This window comes from Thermobia domestica, chromosome 4 (assembly GCF_964235325.1).
Source record: "Thermobia domestica chromosome 4, izTheDome1.hap1.1, whole genome shotgun sequence".
Taxonomy (NCBI): Eukaryota; Metazoa; Arthropoda; class Insecta; order Zygentoma; family Lepismatidae; genus Thermobia; species Thermobia domestica.
The window spans coordinates 332855818-332874622 of NC_137457.1; the positions used below are offsets into that span (position 1 = coordinate 332855818).

An 18805-nucleotide genomic window follows, 5' to 3' on the forward strand; every position below is an offset into this window, starting at 1 on the left:
TAGTTCTTCACGGTCGCCTGTTTGGATACCACTGCTCTACACTGTCCGTACACTTACAACACAGGCAGCAATTGTTTTCTTCTGAAATGCGGCAACGTAGCGATCGCTATGCTGCAGATCGGCAGCTTTCTTCTCGGTTTCATAAAATTAATTACACATTCTACAGACGATGTTATTATCCTTTTTCTTACCAGTTGACGCTTACAATTATTACCCTGCTTAAAAAAATAACCTAATATTTCACGTCCAGTTGTGGAAATAAATTAAAATAATAACCATGTTTGAAATCAGCGCGCTATGATCGCCTGCTGAGAGAGGTTTCAGTGAGAAACAAGAATACATGGCTTGCGAGTGTAGATTCAAGTTCCACATGCCAAGTCAGCTGCTCCCGAATACAAATGTAAAAGGACGTGAGAATGACCCTAGGTACCAGCCACGAAAATTTGTTTCTGTAGTCTGGCAACGCTGCCTGTATTTTATTGATTGTAAGTATGAAATTTCTTCTGTGAACGTTCTTGTAAGTTATTTCACGAACAGTGGTAGAATGAAATAAAATGGAAATAACAGTCGTATCTATTGCGAGCCTATAATGGCAGATGAAGCATCTGTTAACTTGGAAATTATGTGCAAACAAGAAATCATTTATGACCTTCCTGTGGAAGATCCGCTGGAAGGGAAAGAGTGGAAATACCCATTGAATACGGACAATAAAGAATTTATATTACCTATAGAAGAAGGAAAGAAAACAGTGGCGAGGGATGAAGCAGTGACTTCTTCCGATGTAAAAATAAATGTTACTATGGTAAAGTCAGAATCTGCAGTTGAAGGATATTATGAACATGATGAAGCATTAAAAAACGTAGTGGTGCAGGATACTTGCGCGTCGTATTCTGATAACTACAAAGAATTAACTACACATGCAAACAACTTAAATTCAGTTGAGCCAGAAAGGTATGTTTAGTTTTGAATATTCTAAGTGATTCAGATTGGTAACATAACTTCGGAAATTTTAAATGCAAAATACAATACTTAAGGAAAACCCGTAAGTTATTAGGTCCATATTTAGTTCATCTTGCACATATAAGATCTCCAATGATACTTCAGAAAGGGTTAAGTGCCGTATCACCGGACCAATTTTAGGATATTTACCGGGCCAATTGGAGAATTTATTTAAGTTTGTGTAAAAGAATTAGTACAAGGGCGGTAAGGGGAATAGTAAAAGTTAAAAAAGTGGTTGTATTTGTTGATGGTTTTTGATGTTGTTAGCGACACTGTCTGTGGAGGCGGATGGACTATTTCGCGGAGAGGTACACTTGTTTTTATTATACGGATCGAGAAATTGTAAAAAGTACAGAAAAAATTGGCAAGTCTTTAATTTCTCATTTCATGTTGAGAACAGAACCCAACAAACCCCTGCCGGGCTTCTAACCCTTCCTACTTCTACTATTACTACTCTTACTCCTGTTTCTACTAATACTATGGATCCGTATTAAACTAATACTGCACGCCTAATGTAACGCAATCTAATGTAACTTAATGTAATTCAACAAAATATAAGCGAATGCAATACACTTTGGCGCTTTTTTCTTCAGTTTTCAAAGTAGTCCGGCAATACGGCATAAAAGCCCTTCAGAAAATATAGCTGAGCGAGTGAAGGAGGGCAGAAGCCTCACAGGGATGGTTTTCTATTATCACAATTTAGGAAAAAAAAAAAAAAAAACAACAACAAGGTACTCGGTTCTGGAGACACGAAACGAGTTGTGGGAGGTATTAAATGCCATACATTATTAGAAGGAAATACTATTAAATGAGAGGAACATAATACTCTACAGTTTGAAAGAGAAATTCCACATACAAATTAGCTGTATCCAAAATCACAAGAGATTGATTAGGCTTTTACAACTCTTATCTAACACAATAAAATAGTGTTTCCTTTATCCACTGTTGTACATATTTGTTATGTGTGCTCTACGTCAATGTTCATATTTAAAGCCTTACATAAAAATATTTCAGAAAAACAAACGCGAAATCTGTTATACGGGGTTGGTGATTTCAATAACGATTATGGTCGTTAGTGATTTCAACAAAATTATGGTTGTTAGTGATTTCAATCGCGATTTTCTCGAACGTGGCCAGCCGTATCGTCTTGTAAGCTTTATATAAAAATCTACACCTTAGACTTACAAAGAAGATTATATGAATGTTTGAAAGTAATTTTATCGAAAACTTCGTAATTTAAAAGGAATCGTACGTAATAGGTTACTTTGGCTAAGGGAAGAAGATAGCTTCAAAAAGAAGAGGTAGCTCATAATTTATGGCATAGCTTTGGATTTGGGGGATCAGAAATTTTTGAGATTGTTTGTTCAGATTAGGCTAGGTTAGTGTAGATTAGATTATGTTACATTACGTTAGATTAGGTTAACTTAATATAAATCTAAAACTATACCAAATTTCTATAAAAGTAGATAATACCGTAATGTAACGAGTTTCTCATATTGAGAATATGAATGTTGGTTTCTGAACTAGTTTCTAAAAATAAGTTGACGCACACGAATGACAGACTATATGGAAAAGATACTCTGGAGATAAGACACCCCAGATAATAGAGAAGAGGGAGAATGTGAAAATAATCCAAAGTGACCATTGTTAGTATCGAGTCCATAGTTTTTACTGTCGTGAAGGTAAATAGTGACATATTTGATGCTATCTAAGTCCAATTTCAACCCCCATCGGCATAGAATGTGAGACGAAAGGAAGTTAATAGCAAAATGTCCAAAATACTTGAGAACGTGCATGTTAGCTTGCTTAAAGCGTAGTTTACAGATGTGTTTTACACATTTTTTACGGGGATATTTAAGTTGTACCGGAATTGAGAGGCACATCGCCGTGAACGTTGCTCTTCTTCATTTATTCTACTCAGCTCCATTAACGTTATTCTTTCCATGCAGCATCGTGTATCTCAGCTAGTACATGTTATAATTCAAGTGTATGGAGTAGAATAATGTGTGATGTACAATAATTATAAGTTTAAATAAATACGTGCGGCGAAAAATATTCTTCCACGATCAGTTTCTGAACAAAATATACAAGATATGTAAGTGCAGAATATATATTTGTGGTTGTACTCTTTTCAGGAATTTTGAATTTTTCTGGAAATGATACCTTATAATTTTGTTCACGTAAATAATCAGAAAGACAAAGAATCAGAAAAACACCCTCTTGCTTTAAAGAAATAATGGCTCCAGTAACCTGCGCAATTTTGAAAACGTCGTAAACAGGAAACGGCAGAAAATGTTTCATGGCTCTTACCTAGGGTCATACATAAATATTTGTAGATTCAAAAAATATTATCTGAAGTTACTCGATTTGTCTAATAAGAGTGACGTGTTTTGAAATTATGCTTTTCGCGATTGGAACCTGAAAAGTGGTTACAAATAGTCCAAGTTCAAAAGATGTTTCAAGTAGAAAAATGAGAAATTTTTGGAAAGTTGTTTCGAACTTGAGCCTTTCAACGACAGCTATTCTGCTTCTAACTGGAGAAGGTACAATATAAAACATTTTTATTTTCGTTAGATAATTCTATTTAATTATGAATTTTAGTTTCTCTCATATAGAAACTTGTAAGAATGTTCCTAGCTACGAGCCACGAGAAAAAGTCATTCGTTGTATTTTAAATTTTTCAAACACGTTTCAAATTTCAATCTTATTTGCGCCCTTTGGGGCCTATTACAGGAGGATGTCATTCACCATCATTCTGTCCTACTAATTGAGCAAAACCAGTTGTTAGGTACTATATCCTAGAACCTAGAAGGATCTGAGAAAATATCTAGATACAAACGAGGAAGCGAATTCTCTTTTGTATTTCAGACATATTTCGATTTTGAACTTGCTGTCGGCGCCTATTCTTCTTCGAGTTGCGGAGGGTATGATTTGTTCCTGTGCTATCATTAATAGATAAAAAAAATGATTAGTCATTATTTTCTGGAATCAAGAAGTTAGGAAAGTCTCTACGTTTGAGCAATGCAACTTTTCCCAATCGTTTTATTTGAAACTTGTTTCAAACTTGGGCATCTACAGACTGCATTTTACTGCTTCTAATTGCAGATGGTGTTATTTCAGATCGTGTGATTTGTTTCAGGTGAGTGGACTGGATTTTAAATTAGTGAAATCATTTTGAAAAAAAAATTGTTTGAGCTCAATTTTATTTTCCTCCGACCACACTAAGTTTGACTAGTTCTATAAAATATTCCTTCTGCAATTCTTCTAAATAGTTCAGAATATATTTTGGATTCACCATTTTCTATTATTTAAAGTATTAATTATCAATTCATGTACACTATTCAAAAATAGATATTAGAATTTTAATTAAATATAAGATACTCATTTTTCTTAAATTATTATTTTACTATGAGAAGGACCAGTGTTGCTTGGGAAGAATAGGTTTCTATTTCAAAGTTTATTTTTGCTTTGTTTTTTCCAGTAGAACACGTATTTGAGTCCAAGTGAAGCAGTAAGAATGCAGGTACGCTCAATTGCAATAAACTGCCGCTATTGCCTTAGATTTTAGTAGTATCATGAGTGTCATTATTCATCTCGGCGACCAAGATAATTATGGGATTGACAATAATATCGGTCGTTTTAGAGTTTTTGTTTTCACCCTTTTGACCTTTATGCCGATCCAGGTTGAATTTGTTTTAACAGCCAACAGAAGTATCACCATTTACCTCAGTGATCCCGAAAACTATTGATTAGACATGGATATAGATTTCATTTTGGACATTTCTACTTGTAACCCCCTTCTTTAATCTCCGTGCAGAAGGGCTAAAGTTTGATACTAACTACATCGTGTGTATCACAATTCAGCACAATAACGTCAGAAAGTGTCTCTCTACCTTTCTCTGTGTGAATGTGTGTGTGTGAACATCAATGTCTTTCATATTCAATTTTTTCTAAATGCCCCTGTACCCCACATCGCCTGCTAGAAGTGATACGGGTTTCGATTCCCGGTGGGACTCGTGTGATTCGGTTTCCGTTTTAAGTTGTAGATCCATTATATAGACTCTCAGTTGAAAGGGATGCTGAACTCTAGATCACCTTTCCTCGTGAGGTATTCTGCATTTGCATAATTTCAAAACCACTTTTCTTCTTCAGAACGCAAAGTTCCGCTTAGGACACGGATAATCAAATCCGAAACGTACTTCGTTGATGATGGACGAAAGACTACTGTACCATGTAACCCCATGGGACTACGGCGGTGTGTTGCGAGTTCGAGCAGCGCGCACTGACAAGGCACTCTTACATTTATTGTAAATATTTATATCAAAATCATATATTGGGCTATACAATATTGTATTGTTAGTACGTTTGTCCATTACTCGGCAAGACAACCCTATTATCAAAGAGAATTTCTAAATTCTGTTTAATTATTATTATCATCGCAAATATCTCCGCCAACTTCGTTAATACATTTAATTCATCAATCGCAGGAGTTAGAATAAGTCCACTTGCAAGCAGTTATTAACTCATTTGCTAGAGCTCTAGCTTTCGAATTCAAAGCCTGTGAATTCCAGTCGAGGTCAAGTAGATTTTTTTCTGATTTTCTGGAAATAAGAAAGATAAATTACCTGATTACTTTTGCAGTGTAAAGTACATTTTCACGTCTTTATGACGTTTCTAAATGTTTTGGAGTTTTTTCCCCAGATTTCTAGATACCACTTTCGCTCTCTTACATGTGTTTTAACTGGGGTATGGTTATTAATATAGTTTGTTAGTGAATTACATAGATCTTACAGATGTCGAATCTTTGTTTCTTTTCTCTCTAGATTGAGGCCATGGTGGCTCAGTAGTAAAACATTTACTTCTGGTGCGCGTGATCTCTGGTTCCATACCAGCTCACGAAACAAACTTTGTGGTGGATAAACACCGTATGCGTCGGTTCTCTCGGAGTTCTCCTGTTTCCACCCACTTTCTAGAATCCACCATTTCATCCATTTATCATCACCGACTTTTTGGGCCTAACCAGCATGACCGTAGGACATAAAATTAAAGATTTCATTTAATTTTTCTCTTTACCTCGTTTCTGGAGGTGAATATTCTGACAAATAGGCTGCAGAGGCGATTGTGAAACGTAGGATGATATACACTATCAGTGATACATGTGGTGTTTAACATATGAGACAATGAATCGAAAAATTTCTTATCTGTCTTTTGGCCCTTCGTTGGAAAAATTCCTGTTGGGTTAATGGTCATCATGTTGCTTACCTATTGTGTTAATAATTATAATAATATACAATTATTGCAGAGTTTGCTTTAATTAGAAACAGCAAAGCATATTCTTGTACAGCATTATTAGTTTCCATATTCGAATAAAGACAGTGAGGCCAATGTAATACTTCGTACTTAAGATTTATAGCAGTGTTCCACGGACAGTTCGTGGTTAATTCCACAACTCTAACAAGCACCAATGAACACTGTATTCTCAAAGCATTTATTAGCTTTTTGTTAGAACTCTGGCTTCCTAATTCAAAGGTTACAAGTTCGAGTCTACAAGTTCGATTTTTTTTTCTGATTTAAGTTTCAAAATGAAAATATTTTTATCTCCATTTTATCTGGTAACCTTAGGTAGAGACATTTGACTGGTTAAATAAGTATACTACAATATAAGAAAAGTTAGGTAAATTACACGATTAATTTTGCAATTCTAAGCTATATTTTCACCTATAGGTCATTTGTACAAGTTCAGATTTCTAGATCTTCCCTTCTCTCTGTTACATGTGTTCTAACTTGAGTGTTATAATCTTGGAGTTCCTTGTTGAATCACACAGATATTATATATATTGTATCTGTTTCCTTGTATTCTCTCTACATAATGTTTGTAGATGAATATTCAAACAAATAGGCTACAGCGGCGATTGTCAAAGTTAAATGATCTACGTTGTCAGCGATACATATTTTGGTGTTTCAGTTAACATACAACAAAATAAATCGAGAAAGTAAAAATATGAATGGTTTCAGTGCAATGATTTTTCAAACATGCGGCAGTGCTCACTGTAGCGACTTCAATTTCCTAGTCAAAATAAAAACTCTTCAAAATTAATCAGAGATTCTTATGCAACGTAGTCTTCCTTTGTTTAATTCGCGATCCCATACCAGTCATGGCGATGTAAATGGCCTTATGGCGATGATGATACATTCATGTATAAGAATACATATAGGTAATATGCATATAGGTAATACGCGTTATTTATACAGGTAATATCTAAATGAAATAACAAATAAAAATTACATAGAAATTGTTGGTTATTTTCTTTTATCTGTTTCTATTTATTTAATGTGAAAACTTTGTGTCGCTCTGTTGGGGGAAAAGTGATCTTGCTGTTCCCTTATAGGTATGTTGAACATGAGCTTCCCATTCTTCATATGTTATGTGTGGTTTGTTTCAATTTTTCTTTATTGTTTATAGAATACTCTTTCAGATTCAGTGAATATACTATTTCCACAAAATGGAATGCATTTGCTTCAGGGAAGCAAACTATTTTCCAACCAAGTGAGAAGTCTAATACGTATCAGGTGTGCGACGAAGGATTCTCTCAAACATTACAAATGGTTAGTTGCATTTTAGCTCAGACTGGGGAAAAACATCATATTTGTGATGAGTGTGGAAAACGATTTGTTCCAAGATTCCTTTTCACAGAAGACAGACTTTCATATACAGATGAAGAATATCGTGTGTGTGAAGAGTGTAGAAACGGATTTAGTGAAAAATTAAGTTCGGGAACTCATGTTCTAACACATGCCCTGGAGCAATCTCATACTTGTAAGGAATGCGGGAAGTGCTTTAGTCGAAGAGTGCATTTGAGAACACATATGTTTGTACATACAGGGGAGAAACCTCATTCTTGTCAACTATGTGAGAAATCATTTACTCAGAAATCAAATTTGGAACGACATATGTTGACACATTTAGGTGATAAAAATCATATATGTGAGGAGTGTGGGAAAGGATTTACTCAAAGATCACATTTAACACGACATATGCTGACACATACAGGTGAGAAGCAACATATATGTAACGAATGTGGGAAAAGTTTTGCGCTATTATCAAATTTAGAATCACACATGTTAGTACATACAGGTGAAAAACCTCATATTTGTACAACGTGTGGACATAAGTTTACACTGAAATCAAGTTTGGCACGTCATACCTTGACACATACAGGTCAAAAACATGTGTGTGAGGAGTGTGGGAAAGGATTTAGTCAAAGGTTACGTTTGGCAAATCACAGGTTAACACATACAGGTCAAAAACCTTATACGTGTAACGAATGTGGAAAGAGTTTTATTCAATTACGAAGTTTGGAAACGCACATGTTATTACATACCGGTGAGAAACCGCATATTTGTCAAATGTGTGGAAATAGATTTACTTTGAAATCAAGTTTGGCACGACATATGCTATCACATACAGATGAGAAACACAATATTTGTAAGGTTTGCGGGAAAGGATTTAGCCAAAAGTATATATTGGCACGTCATATGTTTATTCATTCAGGTGAGAGACCTTTTAAGTGTCTGGAGTGTGGAAAGGGATTTATTCGAAGACCAAAGTTGGCACTTCATATGTTAACTCACGCAGGCGTCTAACCTCAGGTTCGCAAAGACTGTGGGAAAGGGTAGAATAGACGATCAAGTTTGACGACATACTTTAATGAAAATTCTCATATTTGAGAGAAGTGTAGGATAAGTTTATCCTTAGGTCAAATGGGACACCATGTATAAATGATGTATTTTACACATGTGAGGAATGTTCAATGGATTAGTTTCATGTTCATAACTAACATGCAGTGTATATGTTAACAAGTATAGTTAAGGAATCTCATATCTTTTAAAAGAGTAGTAATAATTTTATTTAAAGATTATATTGCAGAAGTGATGTCACCAAAATCTTCTCTGCACCACTGAACTATATAAAATTGGATATAAGTCAAACTTAGGACTGACCAATCTTATTATTTGTGACAATGGCGAAAAGGGGTTTGGTGAAATTTTTAAGAGACGTGGTAACACATAAAAGTAGTGATTACAGAATATAGTAAAAGCATTTTATAACAAATGTGAAATTGATTTTAAAGATCTTAAAAACATGCTGGCGAACGTGTGAGAAACGGTTTAGTAGTAAATATAACTTGGCTAGGTACGTGGTAAAATCTTTAAGAAAAGAACACTACATACCGATGGGATAAGGATTTGTTACAAAGTGTCATTTGCTAATACATGACTACGCACCCAACAAAAACGTTGAGCTTGTTCGCTATTTAGGAAAGGATAGCGCAAAAAAGATTTGAGAATTTCCATTTTCACGGTTAAACATCATACATACCACTTGTGTTGGCAAAGACCTAGTGTCAGTTTCTTTCATTAGATCGATTTCATTTATGTTTCAACTATGGTATAGCTGGAAACACCGCACCTTCGGAAGATGTATTAAGTCCTAGGTACTTAAGAAGCCATTCGTTCTCTTATTCATGCATTTCGTGCATTATCAGTGAGAAACGAATATAGGATTTGTGAAGTAATATGATATTTGAATATAATTCTTTAACATTAATTTACAAACTATCACTCAAGTATTCGTTAATATCGTAATACGTTTTGCTACACGAAAAGTTGAACAGTTCATTATTGAATTTAAGTATGCTTTTGAGATCCTTCAAGTAAGTCTTGGGCTTATTATAGAATTTAGTGGTCCTAGGAAGGACACTTCTTTTGGTGCCCGCATAGTTTTCGTATTATATGAATATATTATCCATTTGTGACGTGTCGTATGAATGTACGTCGTCAACACGAAGAAAACTACTTTTATTTCTCTTTACATTATGATATTTTTGTATATGTATAGGAAAAGTACAGTTGAAATTTTATTTGACTGAAAGACCCTTTTGTACCAGGCTCCTGGTGATAGATTAAAAATATATTTTATTGCCTTTTTCGGTAAAGGAAAAGTAGTAAGATTGAAATAAAGAAGCTCCCGACAAAATTATTGCATAACTTAACAAACATTAAAATTTACCATAGTATAACAACGGCAAAGTTTCTTTTGACTACGTACCATGTAGTCTATAAGTGATAAAACTGATATGGCTTAATTCGTTATTTGGATTAGTTATATGCACATCCTTCGCTCCGCTCAGTAACCTTCTGAACTCCACCTGAGCTGTCTAAACTTTACTGGCAACATTGACAACACATCACCAACAGCAGCATTGTGAATAGACAGAAAGTGGGCAGGTAGAAAGAAAATAATAAAAGAAAAATGTAGCGATGAAGAATTATTTTAAAGTGAATTAACAATAGAATAAGAAGGGCTTAAGGACTTGTTTTGGTTTAACCTGCCGGTGAAGGTAAGAAAACAATGTGCTCGAAAATAACAAGTAAGCCGTATTCGTGAAGAAGCAAGACACTGCAACTAAACATCGCATATTACTATTGAACATCGTCGTATTGAAAACACTTGGATTATATAGTTTGTTTGCATGCGTCATAGTAAAAAAAATATATATTTAAGCAACTGAATTTAACATGAATTCACGTACTAGCGTCAACGAAAAGGATTAAAACAAGTGATATGTGTATACGGTATAGGACAGACTAAAGCATGCTTTGCATTCGTAACCTTATAGAATTCTTTTGGTATAACCGTAGAAACATATGCGTATATAAAAAGTAAATCTAAAATATTGATACATTATGTGCCGGTGCTGTGTCATCAGTTATAGCTCAGAATATTAAATAAATAAATGTAATCAAATGGGGATGGAACTGATGCACAACACGGTACTTAACTGTAAAATTGTGGTTGAATTTAAATAAAATTCAAATGTTTTTAATTTAGAAAATGACTAGTTGGGGAAAAGGGTGAGAGAAAGAAAAAGGTTGTAATTAAAGAATAGGAATGAGCACTAGCCTGACATATCCAACGAAGCTGGTGTCGTCCTGGTCATCTGGAATGAATATCTGGAGAAGTCTGGATTAGCTGGTGACAGTCAACATCTGGATCTTAATCCTGTTGAACTGCAAGGGGCGTCGATGATGCGTCTTTGCGATGTTGTCCTCCTACACCTTCATTCTACTACTCTGGTGACAAACTTAAAGATGTCTGCGGCGATGAACCGTCAGAATGGTACTCTTTGACTTGTGGAGTCGGTGGTCCTCCAATGGTGGGATCCGCTTCTCTCCGATGATTCTGCACCTCTCTTGATCGCGTGTCGAATACCCCTTGTTGTTCTGTTCCTCCTAGTTTTGTCCAACTCAAGAATGATGACTTAATCGGGAAGTATCAGGCTGTGCTCGAAGGTATGCGGAAAGGAAAGAAGGAAGCTAGTCGAGTTTATTTAACAAATATGCATTTACAACAGGTGTCTGAGAATGTACACTTCTAGTCAAAGTTTTCTTCAATAAGTTTCCAAAAGTTCATGCTTCTTTATATCAAATACACAGTCACTTCATTTCCAATAGACAGATACTTCACAATTATTTATGTAAGCCGTTATAATAATATTAATTTCAAATACTTCACTCATAACCTAACCTATTTTATTGCATACTAAATCTCAGTACTACAAAAAGTAAACATAAAGTTTCTTGCGCCAGTCGATATTAATGAATGTTAATAACTTGTATACACTCTAGAGGATCAGTAAATACAGAACGTCATGTGTATAATGAGCGCACAATATGAACGCATTCCTTTGTATTGAATTCTTTTTGTCGTGAGCTCAAGTTTGAAACATGTATACATAAAAAGCGCTTAAAACAAAATCAATCTATATTTGATATAGGCCTATATAATAGCATAACTTCAATTTATAGCTATAAAAATATCTAACAACTACAGTAGTAATATAACATCGTTACATAACTGCATTATTTCTGAAAAATGTGCTGGCTAATATATTTATCTGAGAAGGATATTTGAAATATCAGTAATATGTCAAATTCAATCTAAATAAAAGTTCGCCAGTCGCGACTATCAAGTGTGAATTAGTTAGTCACTTTGCATTCAAATTAGTATTTCACTAGTGAATCATCTGTTCGGGCAAAGACAGAACTGAAAATAAAAAAAACAATTATACCAAGTGGCAAGTATAATATAATAGTTCAGTGCATCCGTAAAAAGGAAATAATTAAAAATAATAAATAAATAATAAATACAAATATAAATAAGAGATCAAACTTCTCTAAAACAATTCTTTCTAGACATTTGAAATAACATAATTTGCTACTGTCGTTTGGACTTTCATTTATTCTGAAAAGACTTTTAGAAGTATAGTAGAGAAACCTTATTGCATGTATTATTATTATTTTTGTTGTATATAGTATTTTGTATGTTTCGTTGTTCTATATATCTTGTTTCTTTTGAGTACTGTCAATCTCAGTTTTATGTTGAACGGTATCAATAATTAAAATCAGTGACGTCAAATCATTATTGAAGCGACTGTTTACGTCAAAATATTGTTCATTTGTGGTGAGTATTATTCGTTGTGTATATGAATATTGTTTTGTGATAGAATGTGGTATTATAGAAACAAATATAGTAAATAAACACATGGTTTTTAATAACAAGTTTACGCAAGTGTATTCTGAAAATCCAGTCTAGATTGCATCATCTTTCTACGTCCACGCTACGTCTGGCAACTTCGTGAATAACATTAGTGTGGAGATCTATATTGAAGGTTCGAATGGTAAGTTGTCTATTACGACCTAAGAGTGTTGTAGTATTAATATTGGTATTCTTATTTGAGTTCACTATTTCTTGATGCACTTTGTTTTCGGAGCGTGCGCTCCCGCTACCGAGATTCCGGATAACGGGAGGTTATTAAAATGTTGTTTCATATTTTAACCACTAATACCCTCCACCGTTACCGTTACAGAAGGAAGGACACCACATGGAATGTGTATTTAGTAATATATACCGAAAATGACTTATTCTCGTACCGATCAGCTTATTCCTCAAGGTAAATTATGTTGCGTGTATGGAATCGCTGGGAACATCCGCCCTCTAAATAAAAATTCCATGTACTTTGATGTATTTTCATTAATACATCATAAATTTCGTTTTTACTCTATTTATCTTTGTAAATTCAAACTTTAAAATTCATAAACAATCTTTAGAAATTAAAAGTTGCTTTCATTAAATGTCGGAAGCGCAGGGTATGATTTTGTAAATAGCTTTCCATAAGCTAGGCAATACAATTATTACTAATATATACTGTTAAGTCAATCTCGTTTTCAGGATGATGACAAAAGTATGGACCTGAATGTAGGAGTTATTTTATTATACTTACTTGCTGACTATCTTTAGAGAGAGAAATGTGTAAATGGGAGCTATTGTTATACGAAGGTCAGTCATTAAGTTCCCGGAGTTCTGTTTTATCTTTTTATTAGTCAATATAAATACACAATTACTTAATCACGTTCAGAGTTGCCACCTTCGAAACATACAAACCTTTGTTCCGCTGCTCCTACGATTGTGTGAAACACCATTGAATGGCCTCTTTTGGTATCTTCCGAAGTTCAGCCGTAGCGTTAGCTTTGATCTCTTCTACGTTGGCGAAACGGAAAGGACCCATTGTTAGCTTTAGAAACCACCCGATGGTGTTGAACTGATTTTAAGGCTATCAAACTCTCTGAATCAGATTTTCTCCAATTTGCACATGAACAAGATGTTTGCGGGTTATTCGATATGTGAAATTGCGCCGATTAATCACTACACACTTGCGTTCAGCTATACCACTCGTACACTGTCTGTTATGACCTGTTTTCATTTATCAATTTCACAATTAGGTTACGTAAGTTGTGTACTGTAAAGATTCATTGTGATTGCTTCACAGATGCCGAAAATACAACAGCATTCTTTGAACTTTTTGACTAACACTCCTATAACTATACGTTGAAGGCAGTATGGATACAATTGTTCCCGTCGTTGTTTTTCTATCTCTATTTTTATATTACTAAATTAAACTCTGTTGTACCAAGGTGCACAACTTCTACACATATATAAAATACCCTATTGATTAGATACCCAGTAGAATTGAGTACATTGATAATTTTTACTCCGTTTCTTTTTTCTTTATTTCTAACATACTTAAATAAACTGATCGCACATCTGCGAAAGGATAAACTTAATTTATTTAGAAATCAATTATAGTTTTTCATTCGTTTTTCAAATTTGACGAAGTTGGATGCCTTTCTCATAAATGATTGTGAAATTGAAGAAATAAGTGTATCGAATTTGGAAGGCGAATTTGAACAAAAAATATTTATAGAAATTAAGTTCAATTTTCATTCGCTTGCGATTAGTTATGTATGTTAACAATAACAGAATAAATGGATTAAAATTACCATTTTAATTAATACTACTGGTTGCATGTGAGATTAATAGTTCATGTGTGACTTTATGTGCAGATGATACAAACATAATAGTTAGTGGGAAAGATTAATGCGAATTAGCTTCAAACTGCCAAACGGTAATGAACCAACTTTCAAGTTGGATGAACAAAAATGACCTAATCATTAATGTAAATAAAACATGTGCCTTAAATTTTAACAATGGTAAAAGTAATGAAGCCAATGCAATAATAAAAATAAATAATAAAACAGTTAAATATGTAGAAACTGTTACCTTTCTCGGAGTTAAAATATCTAATAATTTCAACTGGGAACCACATATAGCACATGTAAGAAGTAAGCTAAGCAAACTATGCTATGCAATTAGATGTGTAGGAGATAAGATTAATGTAAAAACAGCCAAGTGTATATATTACTCAAATCTTCATTCTACAATAAAATATGGCTTGATGTTCTGGGGAAATGCACCTAAAAGTATTGCTATCTTTAGGCTACAGAAGAAAGTAGTAAGAATACTTGCAGGAGTAAAATGGAATCTCTTCTTGCAGAAATATTTTTAAGGAACTTGGAATAATGATTCTTCCCTCAATGTATTGGTTCGAAATATTAATGTATTTGAAAAAAACAGTAGTGAATTTATTGTTAACAAAGACATTCACAGTTATAACACAAGAAGTAAAGACGACATTCTCAGTTATAACACAAGAAGTAAAGACGACATTCACTTGCATGCACATAGGACAAATATATACAATAAATACGTTACGCACAAAGGTACTCTATTATACAATCTACTTCCATCATGTATAAAAAATCAGGTCTCTGTCAATAGCTTTAGATCCAAACTTAAAAGTGCTTGATAGAACATTGCTTTTACTCGGTTGAAGAATATGTAGAAAATAATTCGTATATGTAAAATTAAATGTATAGTAAGTAAATTAGTGAAACCATAAGAATATATATGTAATAATAGTATATATGTTTATGTATACTGGTATATATATATATAAATGACGTCCAATTTCGTTGTATGACGATGAACGGATACAATAAATTATGATTATGATTGTAGACTGCTAAAGATTGAAGCAGACCCAGACTGCGTCAATCCCTGTGAGTTTGTGCAGACCATCAAAACTGTATCATGTAAAAATGTTACGAAGATTGTGTAGTTCAGACCCTATGGACCACGGTGATTGCATCTCTTTAGAGGAGAAGCTTTTCTTTCAAAAGCACTTAAATAAATGTTAGTCTAACGTTGAAAAATGGGTAGGTTGGTTGAATTTTCGGTTAAAATTGTTTGGTAGAGAACTTTTCACGGAAAGTGGACATTATCAGTTGCTCAAAAATAGGAATAACCAAAAGTCAAAGTTTTCTCAACGCATTCGTTGCTTTTGTTAGCAACTAATAAGAAATATTCTCTTCCGAGTTTCCTCCTTCTACATTTTATGCTGCACTAAACAAAAAAATAAGTGTACTAATAAGCAATTTACATGCTGATGAAGTGTAGATTACTTTCGATTTCAGTAAATAAATTATTTTTATGATCAGTATTTAATAAATATATTTTATTTACAAGTTACATACTAATAAGAGAGGTGAGCGCTTAACTCCATAATGATTTTTGGCAATATCTTAATTTTTCTACAACAGTTTAGAACATTTAATATAGTTATTTTGAAGGCATATTTCACCTGACGAAACGTTACTAATTTGACATTGTCAAACTAGTCTTCTTAAAAATATGAATAGCGAAGATTCTACAGTGCTACCGCATTACGAAGTGTCCGGATGTACTGCATGAAAGTGCTCCTCGGCGCGGTATAAATTTACTTTATGTAGTATGTAGGTATCTTGTGGGTAGCGAGCTTAGCGAATACACTTAGTACCTAAACTAGAAAATTACTCCTCCTTTATTTTAGCTTTCCGCGCCTAACAACTCCCCTCATTTACGTATTAGGATGAATGATTTGATTTTAATTCTACAATCTGGTTGATGCAAGGATCTACAAACAGTTTCTCAGCTGATACAATTTTCCTCATGTTCGTATCTTGCTTTCGAATTTTCGAAGTTACTAACTCTAGTAGCGTATGGAATTCTGAATAGTCCATTCTGTACAAATCTTTGTAGGAACGAGGATCTGCAAGTAGTTCGTTATCCACCATTGAAAATACGGTGCTTTCTTGTGCATTATTGCTGCGAAGAATCCACTCCTGACCCAGCAGTTCCTATTTTTCCTTTTCTGGGAAGGGGCTTTTGTGCCAACAACAATGCAGATATCGCTGCTATGGCTATTTCATCCTCTTCGGAAAAATTGAATTTGGGAAATAGAAAAAAAATAATTTACGATTGCGGAAGCTGATTGCCCTGTAAGTATTCAAGGATGTTCCAAAATAGAGGATTTTTCCATATGTATCTCCATTTTATTACCTCGATGACGCCAAAAAAACAACCTAGCGTCGGCAAAACGGATTGGCTACTCTCGTTTCCGCCATGAATGTTGGCTCAAAACATTGACCAGTATGAGTGGCAAAAGTGTGACGTATGGCTTCGGGCCTTTTTTTTTGTATAGGCAGATCCTTTACTTTATAACATCCTGGTATCACATTCTTCAAGTGTTTTTCGTGTGGTTCATACGGTGGCCAGGAGAGGCTCTGCTGGTAAAATCTATTTAGTTTTAAGGACTCTCTAAGGCTGCTACATGACCTCAGGATATGAGAAACTGTATGAAAGTTTGAATTAAGTAACACTTTCAAGTTGTAACTGGAGTTGAAGCCTTAGTTCAGGTTCACCATAGCATATTCTTAAACAGAGAAAGGACATTTCAAACAAAAGGAACTCAGACTAAGGAGAAGGAGTAACAGAGAAAGAGAACTACGCGGGCACCCTAACAAAAGCACGCTTGCAAACACACAGGTATCACGTGATCGGCCAGCAGGCCACAGAAACAGAGGGAAAGACTGCAACCTGCCACTTTGGAAGCAGACTGCAACGAGAAAACCACGCAAGAAGCCCCGGCTGACGAGACGAGTTGTCGAAATAGTTGGAGCCCTACTATCCTGGGGCAACGCACACAAAGCAGTCATTAAGACCAGAAATTAAAACTCGAAACTGTACTTGTCAGTACAAACGCAAAATCTAACTACGAAAACTCCTATACCTCGTAAAGACCTGTGTGAAAACGTACTTTTTAATACGAACCCTCCAAGACCGTGAAACTCCGGAAAACCCAAAACAAAGAATACCCTTTAACAATGGAGAAGCCAAAGACCGGAGGAAATGAACCAAGGCCAAACAAGAAAAGAAGAGAAGAGTAAAGGAGCAATACTTCAAAACCAGCAAACAATCCGTAACCCCTTGGCCCAACTAAAGGCTGAGCGGGGAAAGGAAACAGAACATTAAAAACACTACGCAAGCTAGTCTACTATGACGCCTTGCGCAACACAACGAAGCCAAACAAAAAATAGGGGTCCCAACTTGGAAAACCCCGAATACGGCTTCAAATAATCAGATATAAACTTGGTTGAATACGCCAAAGTACCAACCATTTTCGAAACCAAACACACAAAATATATTCTTAAAAAAACTGAAATAAACAGACGAGTCATTGAACACCACAGACAACAAAAACAAAGATTTAAAAAAAGGGGAAATTGCCCTATAGACGCGCAAGTCTCGCTTTATCCCACATGATACAAAAAGAGGCAGTCCAGAGAAAAACAAGTAGCTCTGGACTTCTCAAAAAGAAATATTCCAACCACCAGAACAAGAACGAACCACAAACGAAAAGAACCCAACCATAGAAAGACGGAAACAAAAATACCCCACAATGAAAACCAAGAAAGGAATCGACACAAGACCTTACAAGTTTCTGAAGAATTTAAAAAAAAGGATAACACGAAAGGAACAAGGGTCCCTCTCAGGACCACTAAAACTTCAAAACAGAGTTAAAATTTTACATACCCTTCCCAAGCAATACTGAAAAACCACCACCAACAAACCCAAAGAGATAACGACAAAAAGAAAAAGAAGAGAAAGGAAAAGCAAGCGGAACCAGAAAACAAACAAAAAACGAAAAGAATCATTAATACGCAATCTCTTAAACAAAACTCCAACCCGCAACCAACTGAAAATACTGGGAAAAGATTTTCCACTTCTTAACACACGAAACAATTCAGATTGTTCTGAAGAGGAACCCGAGAAACTCACACATAAACTGAAACATTCTACCAAATAGCAATAAAAGACACAACAAACTCTCCTTAAAGAATAATGACAGCTCAAAAAAAATCCCACAGACCTCCTATATAACACAGACACCAAAATTCTACAACCAAGCATTGAAAAGCAAAAAGGAATAGCACTCGCACCAAACCATCACACCTCGAGAGATGCTGG

At 34.7% G+C, this 18805-nt stretch overlaps 2 protein-coding genes across 2 annotated transcripts in view; one reads left to right on the top strand and one right to left on the bottom strand.

The window, feature by feature from the left end:
* The first annotated feature begins 491 nt into the window (after positions 1-491).
* Positions 492-11530, top strand: LOC145684464 (uncharacterized). Its single transcript, XM_081756887.1, has 2 exons — positions 492-951; positions 7476-11530. The coding sequence occupies exons 1-2, from the start codon at positions 590-592 to the stop codon at positions 8641-8643; spliced, it is 1530 nt and encodes a 509-aa protein (XP_081613013.1). The 5' UTR covers positions 492-589; the 3' UTR covers positions 8644-11530.
* The window catches only part of LOC145684465 (uncharacterized), a 47148-nt gene continuing 39859 nt past the window's right edge, over positions 11517-18805 (bottom strand). The window contains exon 3 of the mRNA XM_081756889.1: positions 11517-12106. Coding sequence (XP_081613015.1) covers positions 12075-12106 — 32 coding nt within the window. The 3' untranslated portion in view covers positions 11517-12074. The remainder of the gene's footprint in view (positions 12107-18805) is intronic.